The sequence below is a fragment of the Musca domestica genome, unplaced genomic scaffold, assembly GCF_030504385.1.
Source record: "Musca domestica strain aabys unplaced genomic scaffold, Musca_domestica.polishedcontigs.V.1.1 204, whole genome shotgun sequence".
Classification (NCBI taxonomy): domain Eukaryota; kingdom Metazoa; phylum Arthropoda; class Insecta; order Diptera; family Muscidae; genus Musca; species Musca domestica.
This window is the reverse complement of record NW_026712254.1, coordinates 635,721-646,673: the sequence shown is the minus strand read 5'-3', so window position 1 is coordinate 646,673 and position 10,953 is coordinate 635,721. Positions and strand designations below refer to the sequence as shown.

The following is a 10,953-nucleotide window of genomic DNA, read 5'->3' as shown; positions in this document are numbered from 1 at the left end:
TAGACCCTAATATAATGGCTACATTCTTTAATAAATTTTTTAAGGGATTTTATTTATTTTGCAAATTGACAAATTCGTTCCAAATGGTGGAGGGTATTCAAACTGCGGCTCGACCGAACTTACAACTTTTTTACTTGTTAGGATTTAAAATGTTAATGTTTTGCCAAATAGTGACATATGAGTTCACAATTCCACTCTAGTGTAGGGTCAGTGCCAGTTACTTGACAAGGAGGGTATATTAACTTTATCATTCCGTTTGTAACATCCCTAAATATTCGTCGTAGACACCATAAAGTATTTATTCATGAGCAGCATAAAATTCTAAGTCGTTTTAACTATGTCTGTCTGTCTGCCTGTACGTCTGTTTGTCTTTTGAAATCACGACATTATTTGACGTAGAGCTTCAAAATTTGGTAGAACAATTTTTTTGTGTCTAGGATAATTGGTATTGAAAATCAGATATATCGGTGCACGTTTTGGTATAGCTGTCATATAACAGTACCTGCCGATCTTCGGTATTTTGATGATATTTGCCACATTTTTTCACGGATTTGTCTAATAATTGGTATTGGTATTTCATAATGGGTCCATGATTTCCTACAGCGCACATAAAACGATACCCTTTATATTCGGTATTTTGATAACCCTAGTAAAATTTACCCATGAAACTGTTTCAAATCTGTTTCAAACGATTTGATAGATGACAATCCTGAAAGAATAAGTGAGATAAAAAACTGCAACAAAGTCAAACGCCATAATTTTTATTATTATTATACCCTCAGCCATATGGCTACAGAGGGTATATATCATTTGATACGGCCAAAACGTGCCTAGTCGAAGTAACGGTTTTAGACCCTAGGTCTCTTTGGACCAAATCCGTTTCAGAACATTTGGAGTCGATCTAGCGATGTCCGTCCGTCCGTCTGTCTGTCTGTCTGTCTGTCTGTCTGGCTGGCTGGTGCGCACGATAACTCTCGAAGGGAGTATCCGATTTGGTCCAAATTGGCTACAACGTAATATTTTTGTCAAACTTAGATCGAGTTCGGAGATGGGCAATATCGGTCCACTCTTTCTGGTACCTCCCCCACAAAAGGTCGAAATTTTCAAAAAATATATTTTTTGCACAGGAAGAGAAAGGATAATCCGAATTTGCTCCAACTTTGCAAATCCTAATATTTGCGTCAGTGCTAGGTCAGGTGTGAAAATGGGCAATATCGGTCCACTCCATCAAGTACATCCCCCACAAATGGTCAACATTTTGAATAATTACAACTCTCATAAAATGTTATGTGAGAGTCCGACTGTCTTCAAATTTCACACATCCCAATATCTATATTAACCCAAGGTCTTGTCTTAAGATGAACAATATCGGCCCACTCCTTCTGGTACCTCCCCCACAAAGGTCGAAATTTCCAAAAAAAAAAAAAAAAAAAATTTTCACAGAAAGAGAAAGGCTAATCCGAATTTGCTCCGACTTGGCGAATCCTAATATTTGCGTCAGTGCTAGGACAGGTGTGAAAATGGACAATATCGGTCCACTCCATCAAGTACCTCCCCCACAAAATATTGAAATTTTGAGTACCCATGAAGCTCATAAATCGCCAAATTAACATCCGATTCCATTTAGACTTGGCACATCTGTCGAAATATTTATATCATATTTTGGGTCCGATAGGAAATGGGCAATATTGGCCTATTCCTTCGGGATCTGCTCCATAGAGGGTCAAACGTTTGAATAACCTTAACACTAGTCAAAATATATTTAGATAATCGAACATAGGCTGAGGGTATATCTCTGGCGGCAATACCGACTGATACTTTTTATTTTTTAATTTTATTGAATGAAAGCAAATAATTTCGGAAATAGCATAACATTTTAGAATAAGTTTAGACTTGCTCGAATTGGTTACCTTTGGCCTTCAAACGGCCAATAAAACCATCACACGCTGCCCGAATGTTGCTCTACGGTATTTCGGTCCATTCCCGGCGAAGCGCTTACTTGAGATGATCGACACTTTGGTATTTTTTAGTGTCAACCTTGCTTTCAAAATCCTCCAGACACAATAGTCCAACGGACTGGTATCCGTAGATTTTGGTGGCCACTGTGGGCTGGAGATGAAGCGAGGAACCTCATTTTGTAACCATTCTTGGGTGGCGCGTGCTGAGTGCGGTGGTGCTGAGTCCTGTTGGAATGTCCAAGGTCTGCGGTCAAAATGTTTGCGTGCCCAAGGCTTTAATACACCCTCCATAATATTTTCGCGATAAAATTCGGCATTTATTCTAATGCCATGGTCGATTAATACGAACGGAGAGCAACCATCGGCTGTTATTGCGGCCCACACCATCACCACGGACGGCACTTGAGTTCTGGTGATCAACCGTAGGTGCACATTTTCAGCTGACCTCTTTGGCAAGTAAACACAATAATTTTGTTTGTTGACAAACTCCTGGACAACGAATGTTTTCTCATCGGAGAAAGCCAAATGCGGCAGTTCGCCACCTTCGGCCAAGCGAAGCAACTCTTTAGCTTTTTTCAGTCTATTTTCTTTATGTTGCGGTGTAAGTTCATTTCAATGGCTTTACCCCGAGAGCATTTTTCAATATTTGCCTAATGGAATATTGTGATATGTTCAGCTCACGAGCTATTTTTAGGCCACTGCGACGCGGGTTTCGATCAACTCGCTTCTTTACTTTTCGAAGCATTTCTGCTGATGTTGCTGTTTTCTTCCGTCTACTTCCTTGACGTCGGGCTACGCTACCAGTATCACGGTAACGAGCGATGGTACGAGACACAAAAGATTTATTCATATTTAAATGCTGGAGTGCTCTAACGATAGCCATTTGTGGTTTTCCAGCCAAATATAAAGAAATCACACTATCTCGCTTGTGTTATATCACGAATAACTTTTTTTCTGCAAAATTCTCACCCAAATGCTTTTGTACACTTGTAAACGATATAATGAGATGTCACTGGAATAATTTTAAAAGCTGCGGACGAGTGGCTTAGCAATGACAGCAGTCTAAAATTGGTTGCAGTTTTTTCATCTCACCCTGTATTGGAATGACCCCCATATAACGGGCTCAAACACTTTATGGTTTATTTTTGTAAAGTGTAAAAGCGTTATCCAGACGGCCTTACTGATATTTGAGTTTAAAGTGCAACACCTTTGAATTCAGAGACCTTTATATAAAAATGTTTTTTTTTTTAGCCAATGGTTCGGCTCAGTCGAACTTAATGTTTTTTTACTTGCTTGACTATTTACGATTGTTATATTTCTTTTGTCCCCACTGTGCCACAAAGTGTGTGAAATTACAAGCATTATTGTATGTATTGGTGTCTGTGTGCATGGAGATGTTTGTGTCTCGTGAGAAAAATTATTTGCTAACATTCCTCCTAACTTATCTCTTTCAGTTTCTCCCACAAAATTCCCTTTTTAATTCACTGTGCAGCAATGTCTGCAAAAATGCATAAGGGCCAGTTTAGTTGAATACATGTATGTATATATGAGTGTGTGTAGAAAGGAACATAAGAACGTTTGTGTCTAGTGAGGAAATTGGTTATTCGCATTACTTTTGACTCTCTCGTTTTTCTTCGTTCTAAGGGGATTTTGTTCCATACGTAGAGCATATTTCCTTTTTATCCAATTTCAAGCTTAACTTTGAAAATGGAGTTGAGCATTTTCTTTAGTCTGTGTTCTGAATGTGGTTTTTGTTTTCTTCCTTTCCTTTTGGACTTGTTTGCCACACTGCCAAAGAGGCATTGTTCTCTGAGTTTTTAAACTTTGACATGAGACATAAAAAGTACTTAGCCGATTTTTTGCTTTTGTTTCAAATTCTCTTCCTTGATATTTTTTAGGATAATATAATGAAAAATTACAAAATAATATTACAATCACTGTAAAGCCCTTAAAGGAGTAGCTTTGATTTTTGTTAGCTTTTAAACGAATTAATACAATTTTGTATCTTTTAATTTCTCTGCCTTGAAAATAAATTAAAAAAGATATTCTCCTTTTATTCTCCATTTATTTGTAGGATTTCCCTTTATTTATTTTCACTAACAATGTTTATACTTTTACTGACATGTGGTCACCGCGAACATTTGTGACACATCCACAACTTAATTTCTGCTCGTGTTTATCTTTCATGTTTTACTTTGTTACAAGACTCCTGTTACATTCCGCATCTATTTGTCTTGTGGTCTCCGGCATATTCATGAATACTGATACTGACACATCGAAAGTTTCCTTTTTGTTTAATTGTCAATATGTGAGTAGAAGTTTAATCCTTTATGGCTTTGTGAAATTTATTTAAGTTTTTCAAATTTTGATTTTATGGCAGAGAGAGAGAGAGAGTGTCGCTCTCAATAAAATCTGTCTGTTTTTGTGTGCTCTCTTTTATAGCACCCATATTTGTGTCATTTCGAAATGACTGTTAACAATGTCTGCGCATTCATTTTGAGAGCATGAATAAAGAGCTATGCTAGATATGTTTCTCTTGAAATGTACTTTTGTATTCGAATATTTTATGTGCGAAAATATCCCTTCTTAAATATCCATAATTCGATGAAATGTTCCACAGTGGGATATACTGGTTTGATACGAACAAGAGTATGTTGTGTTTGGTTTGAAGATCAGGAAAGTTTTGAGATATGCAACAGAGTGTTTATTTGCATATGAAAGAGTTAGTTGATTGACTGACTTCAAGATTTATAAACAGCGGAAGCTGGAATGTTAAAATTTTAAACGAACAAAGCTTTTGATATAAAGACGTGAGGTTTAGCACGGTAAATCATAAAATAATCAAGAACTATGACCAAATCGAACTAGCCCCAAGGTTAGTCTGTATGATATATTCGTTAATAAAATGTACATTAAAAGTATGATAATTTTCATAAACATATCCGAACGAACTGGTATATTGTAATGCAAGGTGGCGCAAAAGGAATCCTGCGATGTTTGTTGGCTGTTATTAAAAAAAAAAAAAATTTATTTGATTTTTTACTTTTATTTGATTTTTTAGTTTTTTCTTTTTACCTCACATCGAGAATAGAATATGATGTCATGCAAATGGCCGCCGCCACAGTTTATTGTCATTTGAGTACTTTTATTGAATTTTTTATCACTTTGTCCAAAACTTCCGGCGATAGGTCCACACATTCGTAACGGATATTGTCGTTAAGAGCTGAAAGGGTTTAAGGCTTGTTGACATAAACCTGCGACTTCAAAAAAACCCACAAAAAGGATTCTGGAGGCGTCAAATAAGGCAATCTTGCTGACCAGTGCAAATCGCCAAAACGGGACATTAGGCTCCCGGAAAAATGCATTCTTCAGCATATCGATTATGGCACCTGCAGTGTGTGTCGTTGCACCGTTCTGTTGGAACTACATATTTTCCAATCTTAACTCATTAAGTTTCGGCAAAAAGAATTGGTTGATCATTGCTTTGTAGCGCTCACCATTCACAGTAACCATTTGGCCCACGATGTCTTCGAAGAAAAAATAACCGATGACGAAGCACACTATACAGTCATTTTGAGAGGGTGTAATGGCTCTTCGTGGGTTACATGTGGATTTTCAGTGCAAAATAAGCGTAAATTTCGCTTATTTACGTACCCGCTGGGATAGAAATTGGCCTATCATGATGATTATGATTAATTTTGATGAAAAATCATCTCCTTCTTGGTGGTGATTAAGGATGGCTTGAGCGTATGTTAGACTCAATTTGATGTCAGCAGCTAACAGCTGATGAACCACATGGACTTTGTACGGACTGATACCCATATGCGTGGCACGTCGTCTTGTCGATGTCAACTGCTTACAGCACTTTGCTTATTTAGTAGAGCTCCACATAACATATTAAACTTTTCATGGGAGAATTTAATCATACACGCTGTGATTATAATTATAATTTAAAGTTCAAAGGCCTAAATATGCCGAAGCATTTGTATCTTTTAAATTAGGACTTGTATTCCCCATTTGGTGCACAATTAACTTGAAATCGGATAATCCGATATTGGAGCTATATCCAAATCTGTACCGATCTCGATAACGTTTGGCAAAGATATTTCTGAGCTGTATTTGATATATTTCCCTGAAAATTGTTGTTGCACTGCATATTACAAAAATAACAAATCGGAAAAACAGTATATATGGGAGCTATAGACGGACGGACATGCATAAATCGACTCAGAATGTGATTCCATGCAGATCATCAACGGGAAATATGGGTTTATCTCATTTCCTTTTGCTATTAAAAACAAATGCACAAAGACATAATACCCTGACCACCTTGTGGTGTAGGGTATAAACAGCCGATGGTCGCTCTCCGCTCGTATTAATCGACCGTGGCATCAGAATAAATGCCGAATATTATCGCGAAAATATTCTGGAGGGTGTATTAAAGTTGGACATTCCAACAGGACTCAGCACTATCGCACTCAGTACGCGTCACCCAAGAATGGTTAAAAAATGAGGTTCCTCGCTTCATTTCCAGCGCACAAGCGATTTGCCGGGAATTGGCCAAAATACCGCAAAGCAACATTCGGGTAGCGTGTGACGGTTTCAATGGCCGATTGAAAGCCATAATTCATGCCAAATGTGACCAATTCGAACAAATCTAAACTTATTCTAAAATTTCATGCTATTTCCGACATTCAACATTCATTCAATATAATTTAAAGAAATGTAAAAATTATGGCGGTTGACTTTGTTGCAGTTTTTTTTTATCTCACCCTGTATATTTTTGATCAGTGTGAAATTATAAGTCTAGCGATGACCGTCTGTCTATCCAAATTGGGATAGAAGGCAAAAATTGTGCACAGTAGACAAGTTAAGCTCGTAAATGGGTTATGCCGGTCTACGGTAACAGTATTACAACCTATTACGGAAAATTGTCTATGAAGGTCCACGTCTTCGTATAGCCCACATATAACTGTAGCTCTAACTTTTCGATATTTTAATGATTTTCGCGATATTTTTTTTAACGGAATTGTTTGTAATTTGATTACATTAGCTACATTATTCACCGTAATTGTTTCCAATTTGAAGTTCGTTGTAGGACCATGTCTTCTTCTAGCCCCCATTTAAAGGTTTCTATATGAGAGGAATTTTATAATTGGTGCAGAGTTTCCGCGTCGACTTAAAACTGAAGGCAAGGAGCTCAAGGAGCGTGGCTTCAACAAATAAAAAAAATATATTTAAATAAGATTTTGATTTAGAAATAAACCCCAATGTTCGTAGCCGTGGCACAGTGTATAATGTGTTTAAATTCAAATCATAAGGTTGCAAGTTCAATACCAGCAGCCGATAAAGTTAAAAAGAGGAATGTTGCACAATGGAAGTTAATGGAAGTTAATTCTAAAAAACAACCTTTTCTACCATTATTTTGTTAAAGAAAGTTTTCCCAGATTTTGTTTTAAAAAGTTTTGTTTTATTGGCTGAAGGAGATTTAAGGAATGCATATACTAACTTCACAATATTGGAGCGGGGAGATACTAGAAAGAGATGGACCAATATGGTCCATCTTATATAGATCCTTACTGGTTATTATTTCAAACGATATATTCTCTCAGTGGCATAAATATTAGAGGTACCACTATAAACCCAATAAGAACTTTGCAACAACGTGGACCGATAAGACCAGCATTGAATAAATACCTAATTAACCTAGTCTGTATCAAAGACAAGACACTACCAGGCTATAAATTGCGTTTCGATTTTTTAGGAATAGAAAACTTCATGCCATTTTTTCCCGCTTTGCACAGTGTTTTTATTGTGGAGTTTTTAGAAGGACACATCTCATAGCATTTCCCCATTTTTTTCCTTCAGATCTTGATTTGTATACCCTACACCACAAGGTGGTCAGGATATTATGTCTTTGTGCATTTGTTTGTAACAGGCAAAAGGAATCGAGATAGACCCATAGTTCCGTTTGATGATCTACATAGAATCACATTCTGAGTCGATTTATGCATGTCTGTCCTTCCGTCCGACCGTCTGTCCATGTATTTTTGTGAACAAAGTGCAGGTCGCATTTATTATCCGATTGAGATGAAAATTTCCAAACAACATTTGTTTGGCCCAAGGACGAACTCTATTGAAATTGGAGATAATCGGTAAAAAATTAGACATAGCTTCCATATATATTTTCGTCCGATTTGCACTTATTGTGCACTAAACGTGTAATATCAGCCCGAATAGTATGGAATTTTGCACATACTACCAAATTAGGCCTGAAAATAAGTAAGCCAAATTTGATCGAAATCGGTTCAGATATAGCTATAGCTCCAATATATATTGTTCATCCGATTTGTTATTTAAGTCCTCCGCAGCCGTAATATGCACTCTGTAACAATAATATTTGGGGAAATATTTCAAATACAGCTCAGAAATACCTTTGCTAAATTTTATCGAGATCGGTTCGGATTTGGATATATCTCCCTTATATAACTTCGTCCGATTTACCTTTTATTGTGCACCAAACGTCTAATATTTGCCCAAATGCGATGAAATTTGGCACTTACGACCGAATTGAGCCTAGAAGCTAGTATGTCAAATTTGGTGAAGATCGGTCCAGATATAGCTCCCATATATATTGTTCATCCGATTTGTTATATTTATTACCCACAGCCGTAATATGCACTCCGTAACAACGATATTCAGGGAAAAACAAGTAATATAGCTCAGAAATATTTTTGCCAAATTTTATCCAGATCGGTTCAGATTTATATATATATATATATATATCTTTATCTGATTTCAAATTATTTTGCACCAAATGGGCAATACAAGTCCGAATTTAAAAGATACAAATGCTTCGGCATATTTAGTCCTTTGAACTTTAAATTATAATTATAATCATAGCGTGCATGATTGAATTCTCCCATAAAAACTTTTATATGTTATGTGGAGCTCTACTAAATTAGCAAAGTGGTGTAGGGTATCATAAAGTCGACCCGCCCGACTTTAAGTCTTTCTTTACTGGTTGTAAAATACAGTATATTTTACTAAAATATTTGTTTTACACCATCTTTTGCTCTTACCTTTTTTCAAAATTACGGAATAAAAACTCAATTTCATTTTTGGCGTTAATTAATTTCGAAACTTGTTTCTTTGCTTTATTTTCGCAACACGCAACATATTTACATACTTATAAAATACATACATAATATTACGGATATAATTTGTGAAAAAAGACGATGTTACTTCCATACTACATATTTACAATACAATGTTACGTGGCATTGTCATTTGATTGTTGAACGACACAACATCAACCTTCAATTATTTCGTTCGAATAAAAAGTTATACATTCAATACATACAAAGATATTATTTATGGCGTTATTTGTTCGTTTTATATTTACGATTTTCCGCACATACATATACATTTATTGTGGGTATGCATGTATGTATGCGAGCTTATATGGTAGCTTAAATACAAGGATTTTTTTCCCATTCATACCAGATTATCACAAACAAATTATTTCGAGGGAAAATTAAAAACCACTTAACACCTATTTTCCTTTAATAATAAAAATAACAAATCTAAAGTAAGGTTTCCCTGTGGGGGGTCGCACCGCTGGCAATGCCGTCAGCATAAAATCCTTTCACGGTGTAATACACAACAACCTGGCGGGTAATTTAGTAATTCTGCGGTCTTAAACCCCTCCGTTAGCTCTGTTGCTGTGGTTGCTGTTGTAGCTGTCGTAGATCGTTGGTAAATTTGTTGTTTTGCCATGGTGGGGTGGGCATCGTTGCGCTGTTTAGCGGTCTTAATGCAACTCATTGAATGCTGTTTGCAAAACAAAATGTGAGTTATTAAAATAATTATAGTTAGCCACGAATGTTGATTGCCAGATGACCCTGTTTGCATTGCTTCGGGATGCTCACCTGTAATGAGAATAAATAATAAAAAAGAGAAAAAAATGTGTTAATGTGAAACATTTGGTGTAAGTAAAAAAGCGATTGTAATGAAATTCGGAGGTAAAAATATGATTTCGCACATATTATCTTACTAATTAAGTTCAGATGGATTTTAAACTAAACAAGTTAAAAAGTATCAGTCGGTATTGCCGACAGATATATACCCTCAGCTTGTGTTCAATTATTTAAATATAATTTGACTAGTGTTACAATTATTCAAACGTTTGACCCTCTATGGAGCAGGTTCCGAAGGAATGGGCCAATATTGTCCATTTCGTATCGGACCCAAAAATATGATATAAATATTCCGACGTTCCTGGTATGGATCGACTCACTCCTTCACTTTATATGAGATATGTAATAATTTTTAGAAAGTGTTAAAATGTGCGTTATTTACAAGATAGAGACTACCGAAATATTCCACTTTTATACTTCATGATACAAATAAAAAATATTGAGCGAAATATTGGGCAAAATTACAAGAAAGGATATTTATGTCCAACTTTATGCGAAATCGTAAATACCGATAAATTTCATATCCATATCGGGCTTTTTATTGAGAGAAATATTTGACATAGCAAGTAGTAAAGTGTTGCTAAATTATTTCGAAAGTTATAACATATATATTATTGAAAATTGTGACCCCAGAAGGGGTTGGCATATATATATCAACTTCACAACAGATTTTGTGTTAGCAAAAATATTTGTGTGTGTGAAATTTGAAGAGAGTTGGATATTTATTTCGCTTTATTTGAGTGTTTTGTTTTTCAAAATCTTGAACCCTATATATGGGGGAGAAGAAATTGTTCAATCTTTATAACAGATCTTGTGTTGATAGAAATATGTGCCAAGTCTAAATGGAATCGGATGTTAATTTGGCGTTTTATCTGCTTCATGGGTATTCAAAATCTCTACACTTTGTGGGGGAGGTACCAGAAGGAGTGGACAGATACATCCCATGTTAACACCAGATCTTGGGTTTATAAAAATATTGAAATGTGTGAAATTTGAAGACGTTCGGATCCTTACAC

General features: G+C 36.0%; 1 protein-coding gene across 1 annotated transcript in view; it reads right to left on the bottom strand.

Moving 5' to 3' along the window:
* Window positions 1-9,082: 9,082 nt before the first annotated feature.
* Window positions 9,083-10,953, bottom strand: part of LOC101893251 (protein sidekick-like) — a 38,512-nt gene continuing 36,641 nt past the window's right edge. The window contains exon 6 of the mRNA XM_011293350.3: window positions 9,083-9,889. Coding sequence (XP_011291652.2) covers window positions 9,591-9,889 — 299 coding nt within the window. The 3' untranslated portion in view covers window positions 9,083-9,590. The remainder of the gene's footprint in view (window positions 9,890-10,953) is intronic.